The sequence below is a fragment of the Columba livia genome, unplaced genomic scaffold, assembly GCF_036013475.1.
Source record: "Columba livia isolate bColLiv1 breed racing homer unplaced genomic scaffold, bColLiv1.pat.W.v2 Scaffold_717, whole genome shotgun sequence".
NCBI classification, from domain to species: domain Eukaryota; kingdom Metazoa; phylum Chordata; class Aves; order Columbiformes; family Columbidae; genus Columba; species Columba livia.
In genome coordinates, this window is record NW_027043754.1 from 25067 (window position 1) to 42683 (window position 17617).

General features: G+C 59.2%; 1 protein-coding gene across 1 annotated transcript in view; it reads left to right on the top strand.

Annotated features, from left to right (window-relative positions):
* The window catches only part of LOC135578123 (gastric inhibitory polypeptide receptor-like), a 41220-nt gene extending 23606 nt beyond the window's left edge, over nt 1–17614 (top strand). Inside the window, exons 7-13 of the mRNA XM_065048353.1 lie at nt 558–717; nt 3900–3960; nt 4076–4145; nt 7876–7964; nt 10788–10926; nt 14990–15031; nt 17504–17614. Coding sequence (XP_064904425.1) covers nt 558–717; nt 3900–3960; nt 4076–4145; nt 7876–7964; nt 10788–10926; nt 14990–15031; nt 17504–17614 — 672 coding nt within the window. The remainder of the gene's footprint in view (nt 1–557; nt 718–3899; nt 3961–4075; nt 4146–7875; nt 7965–10787; nt 10927–14989; nt 15032–17503) is intronic.
* Nucleotides 17615–17617: the final 3 nt, after the last annotated feature.

The window sequence follows — 17617 nt, forward strand, 5'->3', positions numbered from 1 at the left end:
CTCCAATATTGGTCCCATCATGATCTTGGTGTCACCATGATCTTGGTCCCATCATGATCTTGGTGCCACCACCATCTTGGTCCCATCACGATCTTGCTGCCACCCCCATCCAATGTTGGTCCCATCATGATCTTGATGCCACCACCATCTTAGTGTCACCCTAATGTTGGTCCCATCACAACCTTGGTGCCACCAGCATCTTGGTCCCATCACATTCTTGGTGCCACCAGCATCTTGGTCCCATCACATTCTTGGTGCCACCACCACCTTGGTCCCATCATGATCTTGGTCCCATCACGATCTTGGTGCCACCCCCATCCAATGTTGGTCCCATCATGATCTTGGTGCCACCCCCATCCAATGTTGGTCCCATCATGGTCTTGTTGCCACCCCCATCCAATGTTGGTCCCATCACCATCTTGGTCCCATCACCCTCTTGTTGCCACCCCCATCCAATGTTGGTCCCATCACGCCCATGTTGCCCCCACCACCTTGGTCCCCCCCCCTCTCATTGCCACCCCCCGTGCCGGTCCCCTGACGCGTCCCCGTGTCCCCAGGCGGTGGCCGGTTGCCGCCTGGCGCAGGTGGTCACCCAGTACTGCGTGGGTGCCAACTACGGGTGGCTGCTGGCCGAGGGGCTGTTCCTGCACAAGCTGCTGGTGCTGGTCACCTTCTCGGGCCAGCGCTGCCTGCCCGCCTTCCTGCTGCTGGGCTGGGGTCAGTGTCCCTAAGTGTCCCCAAGTGTCCCCAAGTGTCCCCAGGGGTGTCCCTGTCTCCATTCCCCCACCACAAGGGAGTCCATGGGGGTCCCTGTCCCCATTCCTCCCACCACAGGGGTGTCCCCAAGGGAATCCCTGGTCTCCGTTGGTGTCCCCAGGGGTGTCCCCGAGTGTCCCCAAGTGTCTCCAAGTGTCCCCAAGTGTCCCCAGGGGTGTCCCTGTCTCCATTCCCCCACCACAGGGGTGTCCCTGGGGGTCCCTGTCCCCATTTCCCCCACCCCAGGGGTCTCCCCAAGGGAATCCCTGGTCCCTGGGGGTGTCCCCAAGTGTCCCCAGGGGTGTCCCCAGGGGTGTCCACGAGTGTCCCCAAGTGTCCCCAAGTGTCCCCAAGTGTCCCCAGGGGTGTCCCTGTCTCCATTCCCCCACCCCAGGGGTGTCCATGGGGGTCCCTGTCCCCATTCCTCCCACCACAGGGGTGTCCCCAGGGGAATCCCTGGTCCCTGTTGGTGTCCCCAAGTGTCCCCAAGTGTCCCCAGGTGTCCCCAGGGGTGTCCCCGAGTGTCCCCAACTGTCCCCAGGGGTGTCCCTGTCTCAATTCACCCACCACAGGGGTGTCCCTGGGGGTCCCTGTCCCCATTCCTCCCACCCCAGGGGTGTCCCCAAGGGAATCCCTGGTCCCTGGGGGTGTCCCCAAGTGTCCCCAGGTTTGTCCCCAGGGGTGTCCCCAAGTGTCCCCAAGTGTCCCCAGGGGTGTCCCTGTCTCCATTCACCCACCACAGGGGTGTCCATGGGGGTCCCTGTCCCCATTTCCCCCACCCCAGGGGTGTCCCCAAGGGAATCCCTGGTCCCTGTCAGTGTCCCCAAGTGTCCCCGAGTGTCCCCAAGTGTCCCCAAGTGTCCCCAGGGGTGTCCCTGTCTCCATTCCCCCACCACAGGGATGTCCCTGGGGGTCCCTGTCCCCATTCCTCCCACCCCAGGGGTGTCCCCAAGGGAATCCCTGGTCCCTGTTGGTGTCCCCAGTTGTCCCCAAGTGAATCCCTGGTCCCTGTCAGTGTCCCCAAGTGTCCCCAGGGGTGTCCCCGAGTGTCCCCAAGTGTCCCCAGGGGTGTCCCTGTCTCCATTCACCCACCACAGGGGTGTCCCTGGGGGTCCCTGTCCCCATTCCTCCCACCCCAGGGGTGTCCCCAAGGGAATCCCAGATCCCTGGGCGTGTCCCCAAGTGTCCCCAGGTTTGTCCCCAGGGGTGTCCCCAAGTGTCCCCGAGTGTCCCCAAGTGTCCCCAGGGGTGTCCCTGTCTCCATTCCCCCACCACAGGGGTGTCCCTGGGGGTCCCTGTCCCTATTTCCCCCACCCCAGGGGTGTCCCCAAGGGAATCCCTGGTCCCTGTCAGTGTCCCCAGGTGTCCCCAAGTGTCCCTGAGTGTCCCTGAGTGTCCCCGAGTGTCCCCAAGTGTCCCCAGGGGTGTCCCTGTCTCCATTCCCCCCACCCCAGAGGTGTCCCCAGGGGAATCCCTGGTCCCTAGGGGTGTCCCCAAGTGTCCCCAGGGGTGTCCCCAAGTGTCCCCAAGTGTCCCCAGGGGTGTCCCTGTCTCCATTCCCCCCACCCTAGGGATGTCCCCAAGTGTCCCCAAGGGAATCCCTGGTCCCTGTGGGTGTCCCCAGGTGTGTCCCCAAGGGAATCCCTGGTCCCCAAGTGTGTCCCCAAGTGTCCCCAGGGGTGTCCCTGAGTGTCCCCAAGGGAATCCCTGGTCCCTGTGGGTGTCCCCAGGTGTGTCCCCAAGGGAATCCCTGGTCCCTAGGGGTGTCCCCAAGTGTCCCCAGGGGTGTCCCCAAGTGTCCCCATGTGTCTCCAAGTGTCCCTGAGTGTCCCCAGGTGTCCCCAGGGGTGTCCCTGTCTCCATTCCCCCCACCCCAGGGATGTCCCCAAGTGTCCCCAAGGGAATCCCTGGTCCCTGTGGGTGTCCCCAAGTGTCCCCAAGGGAATATCTCATCCCTAGGGGTGTCCCCAAGTGTCCCCAGGGGTGTCCCCAAGTGTCCTCAAGGGAATCCCTGGTCCCTGTGGGTGTCCCCAGGTGTGTCCCCAAGGGAATCCCTGGTCCCCAAGTGTGTCCCCAAGTGTCCCCAGGGGTGTCCCTGAGTGTCCCCAAGGGAATCCCTGGTCCCTGTGGGTGTCCCCAGGTGTGTCCCCAAGGGAATCCCTGGTCCCTAGGGGTGTCCCCAAGTGTCCCCAGGGGTGTCCCCAAGTGTCCCCAGGTGTCTCCAAGTGTCCCTGAGTGTCCCCAAGTGTCCCCAGGGGTGTCCCTGTCTCCATTCCCCCCACCCCAGGGGTGTCCCCAAGTGTCCCCAAGGGAATCCCTGGTCCCTGTGGGTGTCCCCAAGTGTCCCCAAGGGAATATCTCATCCCTAGGGGTGTCCCCAAGTGTCCCCAGGGGTGTCCCCAAGTGTCCTCAAGGGAATCCCTGGTCCCTGTGGGTGTCCCCAGGTGTGTCCCCAAGGGAATCCCTGGTCCCCAAGTGTGTCCCCAAGTGTCCCCAGGGGTGTCCCTGAGCGTCCCCAAGGGAATCCCTGGTCCCTGTGGGTGTCCCCAGGAGTGTCCCCAAGGGAATCCCTGGTCCCTAGGGGTGTCCCCAAGTGTCCCCAGGGGTGTCCCTGAGTGTCCCCAAGGGAATCCCTGGTCCCTGTGGGTGTCCCCAGGAGTGTCCCCAAGGGAATCCCTGGTCCCTAGGGGTGTCCCCAAGTGTCCCCAGGGGTGTCCCCAAGTGTCCCCAGGTGTCTCCAAGTGTCCCTGAGTGTCCCCAAGTGTCCCCAGGGGTGTCCCTGTCTCCATTCCCCCCACCCCAGGGATGTCCCCAAGTGTCCCCAAGGGAATCCCTGGTCCCTGTGGGTGTCCCCAAGTGTCCCCAAGGGAATATCTCATCCCTAGGGGTGTCCCCAAGTGTCCCCAGGGGTGTCCCCAAGTGTCCCCAAGGGAATCCCTGGTCCCTGTGGGTGTCCCCAAGTGTCCCCAAGGGAATCCCTGGTCCCTGTGGTTGTCCCCAAGGGTGTCCCTGTCCCCATCTGCCCCTTCAGGTTTGTCCTTGTCCCCATTCCCCACCCCAAATCATGTCCCCAAGCGGATCCCCTGTCCCTGCCAATGTCCCCAAGTGTCCCCAAGTGTCCCCAATTGTCCCCCTCCCCCCAGGTGCTCCCGTCCTCTTCGTTGTCCCCTGGGTGGTGGCCCGTGCCCTCTACGAGAACGAAGGGTGAGGCCGCTGTCACCGCGCCCCCACATTGTCACCCCCCCTTTGGGGACACCACTGTCCCCAAGACGGTGACACAAGTGTCCCCAAGGAGGTGACACGAGTGTCCCCACCGCAGGTGCTGGGAGAGGAACGAGAAGGCGGCGGTTTGGTGGATCATCCGCTGTCCCATCCTGGTGGCCGTGGCGGTGGGTGGCATTGTCCCCAACCCTGGTGACATCACGGTGTCACCATGCCATTGGCATCACGGTGTCACCTCTCCGGTGACATGGTGCTGTCACCACCCTGGTGACATCGTGGTTTCACCACCCCGATGACATCATGGGGTCACCTCCCCGGTGACATCGTGGTGTCACCTCCCCGGTGACATCATAGTGTCACCACCCTGGTGACATGGCGTTGTCACCACCCCGATGACATCATGGTGTTGCCATCCCGGTGACATCATGGTGTCACCATCCCAGTGGCATGGCAGTGTCACCACCCCGATGACATCATGGTGTCACCTCCCCGGTGACGTGGTGCTGTCACCACCGCGATGACATCATGGTGTCACCATCCCAGTGACATGGCAGTGTCACCACCCCAATGACATCATGGTGTCACCACCCCGGTGACATCACATTCTCACCACCCCAATGACATCACGGTGTCACCTTCCCGGTGACATCGCAGTGTCACCACCCCAATGACATCACGTTGTCACCTCCCTGGTGACATGGTGCTGTCACCACCCCGATGACATCATGGTGTCACCACCCTGGTGACATATCGGTGTCGCCACCCCAGTGACATCACGGGGTCACCACCCTATTGACATCATGGTGTCACCACCTCAGTGACATCACGGTGTCACCACCCTATTGACATCACGGTGTCACCTCCCCGGTGACATCGCGGTGTCACCACCCCAATGACATCATGGTGTTGCCAGCCCGGTGACATCACGCTGTCACCAACCCGGTGACATGGTGCTGTTACCACCCCATTGACATCACGGTGTCACCACCCTGGTGACATCATGTTGTCACCACCCTATTGACATCACGGTGTCACCTCCCCGGTGACATCATGGTGTCACCACCCCAGTGACATTACGGTGTCACCACCCCATTGACATCACGGTGTCACCTCCCCGGTGACATTATGGTGTCACCACCCCAGTGACATATCGGTGTCACCACCCCAGTGACAACGCAGTGTCACCTTCCCGGTGACATCACGGTGTCACCACCCTATTGACATCATGTTGTCACCGCCCCACTGACATGGTGCTGTCACCACCCTGGTGACATCATGGTGTCACCACCCTATTGGCATCACGGTGTCACCACCCTATTGACATCACGATGTCACCTCCCCGGTGACATTGTGGTGTCACCACCCCATTGACATCACGGTGTCACCACCCCATTGACATCCCAGTGTCACCTCCCCGGTGACATATCGGTGTCACCACCCTATTGACATCACGGTGTCACCACCCTATTGACATCCCAGTCTCACCACCCTATTGACATCACGGTGTCACCACCCCATTGACATCACGGTGTCACCACCCCATTGACATAATGTTGTCACCACCCTATTGATATCACGGTGTCACCTACCCGGTGACATCGCGGTGTCACCACCTCAGTGACATGATGGTGTCACCTCCCCAGTGACATCCCAGTGTCACCACCCTGGTGACATCATGTTGTCACCACCCTATTGACATCACAGTGTCACCACCCCGGTGACATCATGATGTCACCACCCTGATGACATCATGCTGTCACCACCCCATTGACATGGTGCTGTCACCACCCTGGTGACATCATGGTGTCACCACCCCAGTGACATATCGGTGTCACCACCCCATTGACATCCCAGTGTCACCACCCTGGTGACATTACGGTGTCACCACCCCATTGACATCCCAGTGTCACCACCCTGGTGACATCATGGTGTCACCTCCCCGGTGACATCACGGTGTCACCACCCTATTGACATCCCAGTGTCACCACCCTATTGACATCACAGTGTCACCACCCTATTGACATCGCGGTGTCACCTCCCCGGTGACATCGCGGTGTCACCACCCCAATGACATCATGGTGTTGCCATCCCGGTGACATCACGCTGTCACCAACCCGGTGACATGGCGGTGTCACCACTCCAATGACATCATGTTGTCACCTCCCCGGTGATGTCACGGTGTCACCTCCCCAATGACATCACGGTGTCACCACCCCAATGACATCATGTTGTCACCATCCTATTGACATCACGGTGTCACCTCCCCAGTGACATCACGATGTCACCACCCTGGTGACATCACGGTGTCACCACCCCATTGACATCCCAGTGTCACCTCCCCGGTGACATCATGGTGTCACCACACTATTGACATCCCAGTGTCACCACCCTATTGACATCACGGTGTCACCTCCCCGGTGACATATCGGTGTCACCACCCTATTGACATCACGGCGTCACCACCCCATTGACATCATGTTGTCACCTCCCCGGTGACATCACGGTGTCACCTCCCCATTGACATCCCGGTGTCACCTCCCCGGTGACATCACGGTGTCACCACCCCATTGACATCCCAGTGTCACCACCCTATTGACATCACGGTGTCACCTCCCCGGTGACATATCGGTGTCACCACCCTATTGACATCACGGTGTCACCACCCCATTGACATAATGTTGTCACCACCCTGGTGACATCACGGTGTCACCACCCCAATGACATCATGTTGTCACCACCCTATTGACATCACGGTGTCACCACCCCATTGACATCCCAGTGTCACCACCCTATTGACATCACGGTGTCACCTCCACGGTGACATCACGGTGTCACCACCCTATTGACATCACGGTGTCACCTTCCCGGTGACATCACGGTGTCACCACCCCATTGACATAATGTTGTCACCACCCTATTGACATCACGGTGTCACCACCCTATTAACATCCCGGTGTCACCATCCCAGTGACATCACGGTGTCACCTCCCCATTGACATCCCAGTGTCACCACCCTATTGACATCACGGTGTCACCTCCCCGGTGGCATATCGGTGTCACCACCCTATTGACATCACTGTGTCACCACATCATTGACATCACAGTGTCACCACCCTATTGACATCACGGTGTCACCACCTCAGTGATATCGCGGTGTCACCTCCCCGGTGACATCACGGTGTCACCACCCCATTGACATCCCAGTGTCACCTCCCCGGTGACATATCGGTGTCACCACCCTATTGACATCACGGTGTCACCTTCCCGGTGACATCACGGTGTCACCACCCTATTGACATCATGTTGTCACCACCCTATTGACATCACGGTGTCACCACCCTATTGACATCACGGTGTCACCTCCCTGGTGACATCATGTTGTCACCACCCCAGTGACATTACGGTGTCACCACCCCAATGACATCATGTTGTCACCACCCTATTGACATCCCGGTGTCACCACCCCGGTGACATCCCAGTGTCACCACCCTATTGACATCCCAGTGTCACCACCCCATTGACATCATGTTGTCACCACCCTATTGACATCCCAGTGTCACCACCCCATTGACATCATGTTGTCACCACCCTGGTGACATCACGGTGTCACCTCCCCAGTGACATTACGGTGTCACCACCCCATTGACATCCCAGTGTCACCTCCCCGGTGACATATCGGTGTCACCACCCTATTGACATCACGGTGTCACCTTCCCGGTGACATCACGGTTTCACCACCCTATTGACATCACGGTGTCACCACCCCATTGACATCATGTTGTCACCACCCTATTGACATCACGGTGTCACCACCCCAGTGACATCCCGGTGTCACCTCCCCGGTGACATCCCGGTGTCACCTCCCCGGTGACATGGCGGTGTCACCGCTGTCCCCAGGTGAACTTCGTGGTGTTCGTGCGCATCGTCCGCATCTTGGTGGCCAAAGTGCGGGCGCACCAGGTGGCCCGTGGGGACACCCGGCTCAGGTGGGGACATGGGGGGGACATGGGGGGGACATGCGGGTGGCACCGAGTGGCCTCATCCCCATCGTGTCCTTGTGGTGGCCCTGGGGTGTCTCTGTGTCCCCAAGTGTGTCCCCAAGTGTGTCCCCAGCCCTGGTGTGTGTCCCCAAACGTGTCCCCAGGTGTCCCCAAGTGTGTCCCCACCCCTATCATGTCCCCATGTGTGTCCCCAAGTGTGTCCCCAAGTGTGTCCCCATGCCCGTTGTGTCCCCAAGTATGTCCCCAAACATGTCCCCAAGTGTGTCCCCATCCCATCATGTCCCCAAGTGTGTCCCCAAGTGTGTCCCCATGTGTGTCCCCATCCCTATCATGTCCCCAAGTGTGTCCCCAAGTGTGTCCCCAAGTGTGTCCCCAGGTGTGTCCCCATCCCATAATGTCCCCAAGTGTGTCCCCAAGTGTGTCCCCAACCCTCTCATGTCCCCAAGTGTGTCCCCAAGTGTGTCCCCATTCCCATAATGTCCCCAAGTGTGTCCCCAAGTGTGTCCCCATCCCCATAATGTCCCCAAGTGTGTCCCCAAGTGTGTCCCCAAGTGTGTCCCCATCCCCATCATGTCCCCATGTGTGTCCCCAAGTGTGTCCCCATGCCCGTTGTGTCCCAAAGTATGTCCCCAAACGTGTCCCCAAGTGTGTCCCCATCCCATCATGTCCCCAAGTGTGTCCCCAAGTGTGTCCCCATGTGTGTCCCCATCCCTATAATGTCCCCAAGTGTGTCCCCAAGTGTGTCCCCATGTGTGTCCCCATCCCCATAATGTCCCCAAGTGTGTCCCCAAGTGTGTCCCCAAGTGTGTCCCCATCTGTGTCCCCATCCCATCATGTCCCCAAGTGTGTCCCCAAGTGTGTCCCCAAGTGTGTCCCCATGCCCATCATGTCCCCAAGTGTGTCTCTAAATGTGTCCCCAAGTGTCCCTGTCCCCATAACAGCACAAGTGTGTCCCCATGTGTGTCCCCAAGTGTGTCCCAAGTGTGTCCCCATCCCCATCATGTCCCCAAGTGTGTCCCCAAGTGTGTCCCCAAGTGTGTCCCCATCCCTATAATGTCCCCAAGTGTGTCCCCACCCCCATAATGTCCCCAAGTGTGTCCCCAAGTGTGTCCCCATCCCATAATGTCCCCAAGTGTGTCCCCATCCCTATAATGTCCCCAAGTGTGTCCCCACCCCCACAATGTCCCCAAGTGTGTCCCCAAGTGTGTCCCCAACCCCATCATGTCCCCAAATGTGTCCCCATCCCTGTTGTGTCCCCACCCCATCATGTCCCCAAGTGTGTCCCCATGTGTGTCCCCATCCCATCATGACCCCAAGTGTGTCCCCAAGTGTGTCCCCAAGTGTGTCCCCATCTGTGTCCCCACCCCCTCATGTCCCCAAGTCTGTCCCCAAGTGTGTCCCCATCCCTATAATGTCCCCAAGTGTGTCCCCAAGTGTGTCCCCACCCCCATAATGTCCCCAAGTGTGTCCCCATGTGTGTCCCCATCCTTATAACGTCCCCAAGTGTGTCCCCAACCCCATAATGTCCCCAAGTGTGTCCCTAAGTGGGTCCCCAACCCCATCATGTCCCCAAATGTGTCCCCATCCCTGTTGTGTCCCCACCCCCTCATGTCTCCAAGTGTGTCCCCATCTGTGTCCCCATCCCATCATGACCCCAAGTGTGTCCCCAAGTGTGTCCCCATCCCTGTCATGTCCCCAAGTGTGTCCCCAAGTGTGTCCCCATGCCCATCATGTCCCCAAGTGTGTCCACATAATGTCCTTAAGTGTGTCCCCAAGTGTGTCCCCAAGTGTGTCCCCACCCCCATAATGTCCCCAAGTGTGTCCCCAAGTGTGTCCCCATCCCTATAATGTCCCCAAGTGTGTCCCCAAGTGTGTCCCCAAGTGTGTCCCCAAGTGTGTCCCCACCCCCATTATGTCCCCAAGTGTGTCCCCAAGTGTGTCCCCACCCCCTCATGTCCCCAAGTCTGTCCCCAAGTGTGTCCCCATCCCTATAATGTCCCCAAGTGTGTCCCTAAGTGTGTCCCCAACCCCATCATGTCCCCAAGTGTGTCCCCAAGTGTGTCCCCATGTGTGTCCCCATCCCGTCATGTCCCCAAGTGTGTCTCTAAATGTGTCCCCAAGTGTCCCTGTCCCCATAACAGCCCAAGTGTGTCCCCATGTGTGTCCCCAAGTGTGTCCCAAGTGTGTCCCCATCCCCATCATGTCCCCAAGTGTGTCCCCAAGTGTGTCCCCATCCCTATAATGTCCCCAAGTGTGTCCCCAAGTGTGTCCCCATCCCCATCATGTCCCCAAGTGTGTCCCCAAGTGTGTCCCCATCCCTATAATGTCCCCAAGTGTGTCCCCACCCCCATAATGTCCCCAAGTGTGTCCCCAAGTGTGTCCCCATCCCTATAATGTCCCCAAGTGTGTCCCCACCCCCATAATGTCCCCAAGTGTGTCCCCAAGTGTGTCCCCATCCCATCATGTCCCCAAGTGTGTCCCCAAGTGTGTCCCCAAGTGTGTCCCCAGGTGTGTCCCCATCCCATAATGTCCCCAAGTGTGTCCCCAAGTGTGTCCCCACCCCTCTCATGTCCCCAAGTGTGTCCCCAGGTGTGTCCCCACACCCATAATGTCCCCAAGTGTGTCCCCAAGTGTGTCCCCAAGTGTGTCCCCATCCCATCATGTCCCCAAGTGTGTCCCCCAGTGTGTCCCCACCCCCATAATGTCCCCAAGTGTGTCCCCAGGTGTGTCCCCATTGCCGTGTCACCACCACGGTGTGTCCCGGGGGGGTCCCCTCTGATGTCCCCTTGGCGTCCCCGTTGTCCCCAGGCTGGCGCGCTCCACGCTGACGCTGATCCCGCTGCTGGGGGTGCACGAGGTGGCCTTTGCGCTGGCGGGGGAGGGGCAGGGGGGGGACACCCCCCGGCTGGTGCGGCTGTGCCTGCAGCTGCTGCTGTCGTCATCGCAGGTGGGACATGGGGACATCAGTGGGGACATGGGGACAATGGGGACAATGGGGACATTGGGGGCATTGGGGGCATTGGGGACAATGGGGACAATGGGGACATTGGGGGCATTGGGGATGTGGGGGACAATGGGGACATTGGGGACATTGGGGATGTGGGGACAATGGGGACATGGGGACACAGGGACATCAGTGGGGACATGGGGACAATGGGGACAATGGGGACATTGGGGACAATGGGGACAATGGGGGCATTGGGGATGTGGGGGACAATGGGGACATTGGGGGCATTGGGGACAATGGGGACATTGGGGATAATGGGGATATGGGGGACAATGGGGACATTGGGGGCATTGGGGATGTGGGGGACAATGGGGACATTGGGGACATTGGGGATGTGGGGGACAATGGGGACATTGGGGATAATGGGGATATGGGGACATTGGGGACATTGGGGATATGGGGGACAGTGGGGACATTGGGGATAATGGGGATATGGGGGACATGGGGGACATTGGGGACACTGGGGATATGGGGACAATGGGGACATGGGGACACAGGGACATCAGTGGGGACATGGGGACAATGGGGACAATGGGGACATTGGGGGCATTGGGGATATGGGGGACAATGGGGACATTGCGGATATGGGGATCTGGGGGACAATGGGGACATGGGGACATTGGGGATGTGGGGGACAATGGGGACAATGGGGACATTGGGGACAATGGGAACAATCGGGACATTGGGGGCATTGGGGACAATGGGGACAATGGGGGCATTGGGGGCATTGGGGATGTGGGGGACAATGGGGACATTGGGGATAATGGGGATATGGGGGATAATGGGGATATGGGGGACATGGGGGACATTGGGGACAATGGGGATAATGGGGATATGGGGACAATGGGGACAATGGGGACATTGGGGGCATTGGGGATGTGGGGGACAATGGGGACATTGGGGGCATTGGGGATGTGGGGGACAATGGGGACATTGGGGATAATGGGGATATGGGGGACAATGGGGACATTGGGGATAATGGGGATATGGGGACATTGGGGACATTGGGGGCATTGGGGATGTGGGGGACAATGGGGACATTGGGGACATTGGGGATGTGGGGGACAATGGGGACATTGGGGATAATGGGGATATGGGGGACATGGGGGACATTGGGGACAATGGGGACAATGGGGACATTGGGGACATTGGGGATATGGGGGACAATGGGGACATTGGGGGCATTGGGGATGTGGGGGACAATGGGGACATTGGGGACATTGGGGATGTGGGGACATTGGGGACATTGGGGATATGGGGGACAATGGGGACATTGGGGGCATTGGGGACAATGGGGACAATGGGGACATTGGGGGCATTGGGGATGTGGGGGACAATGGGGACATTTGGGATAATGGGGATATGGGGACATTGGGGACATTGGGGGCATTGGGGATGTGGGGGACAATGGGGACAATGGGGACATCGGGGATATGGGGGACAATGGGGACATTGGGGATAATGGGGACAATGGGGACATTGGGGGCATTGGGGACAATGGGGACAATGGGGACATTGGGGGCATTGGGGATGTGGGGGACAATGGGGACATTGGGGATAATGGGGATATGGGGACATTGGGGATAATGGGGATATGGGGGACATGGGGGACATTGGGGACATTGGGGATATGGGGGACAATGGGGACATTGGGGACATTGGGGATATGGGGGACAATGGGGACATTGGGGGCATTGGGGATGTGGGGGACAATGGGGACATTGGGGGCATTGGGGATGTGGGGGACAATGGGGACATTGGGGATAATGGGGATATGGGGGACAATGGGGACATTGGGGGCATTGGGGATGTGGGGGACAATGGGGACAATGGGGACATCGGGGATATGGGGGACAATGGGGACATTGGGGATAATGGGGACAATGGGGACATTGGGGGCATTGGGGACAATGGGGACAATGGGGACATTGGGGGCATTGGGGATGTGGGGGACAATGGGGACATTGGGGATAATGGGGATATGGGGACATTGGGGATAATGGGGATATGGGGGACATGGGGGACATTGGGGGCATTGGGGATATGGGGGACAATGGGGACATTGGGGGCATTGGCGATGTGTGGGACAATGGGGACATTGGGAGCATTGGGGAGGTGGGGGACAATGGGGACATTGGGGGCATTGGGGATGTGGGGGACAATGGGGACATTGGGGACATTGGGGATGTGGGGGACAATGGGGACATTGGGGATAATGGGGATATGGGGACATTGGGGACATTGGGGATATGGGGGACAGTGGGGACATTGGGGAAAATGGGGATATGGGGGACATGGCGTACATTGGGGACATTGGGGATATGGGGACAATGGGGACATGGGGACACAGGGACATCAGTGGGGACATGGGGACAATGGGGACAATGGGGACATCGGGGATATGGGGGACAATGGGGACATCGGGGATATGGGGGACAATGGGGACATGGGGACATTGGGGATGTGGGGGACAATGGGGACGTTGGGTGCATTGGGGATGTGGGGACAATGGGGACATGGGGACACAGGGACATCAATGGGGACATGGGGACAGTGTGGACAATGGGGACATCGGGGATATGGGGGACAATGGGGACATGGGGGGACATTGGGGACATTGGGAACAATGGGGACATGGGGGACACAGGGGACATTGGGGATATGGGGGACAATGGGACATTGGGGATAATGGGGTGTGGGGACATTGGGAAAAATGGGGACATGGGGGACACGGGGGACATTGGGGATATGGGGACAATGGGGACATTGGGAATGATGGGGATATGGGGACAATGGGGATGATGGGGATATGGGGACAATGGGGACATGGGAGACACGGGGACATCAATGGGGACATCGGGACATGGGGACATCGGGGATATGGGGGACAATGGGGACATTGGAGGCATTGGGGATATGGGGACAATGGGTACATGGGGAACAGGGACATCAATGGGGACATGGGGACAGTGTGGTTAATGGGGACATTGGGGATATGGGGGACAATGGGGACATGGGGGATATGGGGACAATGGGGACATGGGGACATTGGGGATGTGGGGGACAATGGGGATAATGGGGACAGTGGGGATGTTGGGGACATTGGGGATATGGTGGACAATGGGGACAATGGGGATATGGGGACATGGGGACATGGGGACATTGGGGATATGGGGGACAATAGGGACATGGGGACACAGGGACATCAATGGGGACATGGGGACAATGTGGACAATGGGGACATCGGGGATATGGGGGACAATGGGGACAATGGGGATATGGGGGACAATGGGGACAATGGGGATATGGGGGACATGGGGACATGGGGACATTAGGGAGATGGGGGGACAATGGGGACATTGGGGATATGGGGACAATGGGAATATGGGGACAACAGGGATATTGGGGATGTGGGGACAATGGGGACATGGGGGACATGGGGGGATATGGGGGGGACATGGGGTTGTCCCCATTGTTCCCATGTCCCACATATCCCCAGTGTCCCCCATGTCCCCATGTCCCCCCATATCCCCAATGTATGTCCCCATGTCCCCAATGTCCCCATGTCCCCATTGTCCCCAATGTCCCCATTGTCCCCCATATCCCCATTGTCCCCAATGTCCCCATTGTCCCCCATATCCCCATTGTCCCCAATGTCCCCAATGTCCCCATTGTCCCCAATGTCCCCATTGTCCCCCATATCCCCATTGTCCCCAATGTCCCCAATGTCCCCATTGTCCCCAATGTCCCCATTGTCCCCCACATCCCCATTGTCCCCAATGTCCCCAATGTCCCCATTGTCCCCAATGTCCCCATTGTCCCCCATATCCCCATTGTCCCCAATGTCCCCAATGTCCCCATTGTCCCCAATGTCCCCATTGTCCCCCATATCCCCATTGTCCCCAATGTCCCCATTGTCCCCAATGTCCCCATTGTCCCCCATATCCCCATTGTCCCCAATGTCCCCAATGTCCCCAATGTCCCCATGTCCCCATGTCCCCAGGGTCTCGTTGTCAGCGTCCTCTACTGCTTCGTCAACAAGGAGGTTCGTCCCATTGCCACCCATGGGGGGGGACACATGATGACGTCACATTGTCACCCGGGGGGGGGACACACATGATGACGTCACATTGTCACCCGGGGGGGGGACACACATGATGACATCACATTGTCACCCGGGGGGGGTGGACACATGATGACATCACATTGTCACCCGGGGGGGGACACACATGACGACATCACATTGTCACCCGGGGGGGGACACATGATGACGTCACATTGTCACCCGGGGGGGGGACACATGATGACGTCACATTGTCACCCGGGGGGGGACACACATGATGACATCACATTGTCACCCGGGGGGGGGGACACACATGATGACATCACATTGTCACCCGGGGGGGGGACACACATGATGACATCACATTGTCACCCGGGGGGGGACACGATGACATCACATTGTCACCCGGGGGGGGGGACACACACGATGACATCACATTGTCACCCGGGGGGGGGACACGATGACATCACATTGTCACCCGGGGGGGGGACACATGATGACATCACATTGTCACCCGGGGGGGGAACACATGATGACGTCACATTGTCACCCGGGGGGGGACACACATGATGACATCACATTGTCACCCGGGGGGGGACACACATGATGACGTCACATTGTCACCCGGGGGGGGGGACACATGATGACGTCACATTGTCACCCGGGGGGGGACACACATGATGACATCACATTGTCACCCGGGGGGGGGACACATGATGACATCACATTGCCACCCGGGGGGGGAACACATGATGACGTCACATTGTCACCCGGGGGGGGGGACACGATGACATCACATTGTCACCCGGGGGGGGGGGACACATGATGACATCACATTGTCACCCGGGGGGGGACACACATGATGACATCACATTGTCACCCGGGGGGGGGGACACACATGATGACATCACATTGTCACCCGGGGGGGGGGACACGATGACATCACATTGTCACCCGGGGGGGGGACACACATGATGATGTCACATTGCCACCCGGGGGGGGGGGACACGATGACATCACATTGTCACCCGGGGGGGGGACACACATGATGACATCACATTGTCACCCGGGGGGGGGGGACACATGATGACATCACATTGTCACCCCGGGGGGGGGGGACACATGATGACATCACATTGTCACCCGGGGGGGGACACACATGATGACATCACATTGTCACCCGGGGGGGGGGACACACATGATGACATCACATTGTCACCCGGGGGGGGGGACACACATGATGACATCACATTGTCACCCGGGGGGGGACACGATGACATCACATTGTCACCCGGGGGGGGGTGGACACATGATGACGTCACATTGCCACCCGGGGGGGGGGACACACATGATGACATCACATTGTCACCCGGGGGGGGGGACACGATGACATCACATTGTCACCCGGGGGGGGGTGGACACATGATGACATCACATTGTCACCCGGGGGGGGGGTGGACACATGATGACGTCACATTGTCACCGGGGGGGGGACACACATGATGACATCACATTGTCATCCGGGGCGGGGACACATGATGACATCACATTGTCACCCGGGGGGGGACACACATGATGACATCACATTGTCACCTGGGGGGGGGGGGACACATGATGACATCACATTGTCACCCCGGGGGGGGGGGCACATGATGACATCACATTGTCACCCCGGGGGGGGGACACGATGACATCATATTGTCACCCCCGGGGGGGACACATGATGACATCACATTGTCACCCGGGGGGGGACACACATGATGACATCACATTGTCACCCGAGGGGGGGGGGGGACACATGATGACGTCACATTGTCACCCGGGGGGGGGACACATGATGACATCACATTGTCACCCGGGGGGGGGACACATGAGGACATCACATTGTCACCCGGGGGGGGGGGGTGGACACATGATGACGTCACATTGTCACCCGGGGGGGGGGACACATGATGACATCACATTGTCACCCGGGGGGGGGAGACACATGATGACATCACATTGTCACCCCGGGGGGGGGACACATGATGACATCACATTGTCACCCCGGGGGGGGGGACACATGATGACATCACATTGTCACCCGGGGGGGGGGACACACATGATGACATCACATTGTCACCCGGGGGGGGGACACACATGATGACATCACATTGTCACCCGGGGGGGGGGGACACATGATGACATCACATTGTCACCCGGGGGGGGGACACACATGATGACATCACATTGTCACCCGGGGGGGGGTGGACACATGATGACATCACATTGTCACCCGGGGGGGGGACACATGATGACATCACATTGCCACCCGGGGGGGGACACGATGACGTCACATTGTCACCGGGGGGGGACACATGATGACATCACATTATCACCCGGGGGGGGACACGATGACGTCACATTGTCACCGGGGGGGGCACACACGGTGACACCCGTGTCCCATGTCCCCAGGTGCAGGCCGAGGTCCGGCGGGGGTGGCAGCGCTGGCGCTGGGGGGTCACCCCCCCCCCGGGCCCCCTCCCCCCCCCCGGGGGGGTCCCCAGGGCCGAGAGCTGTTGCTGAGGG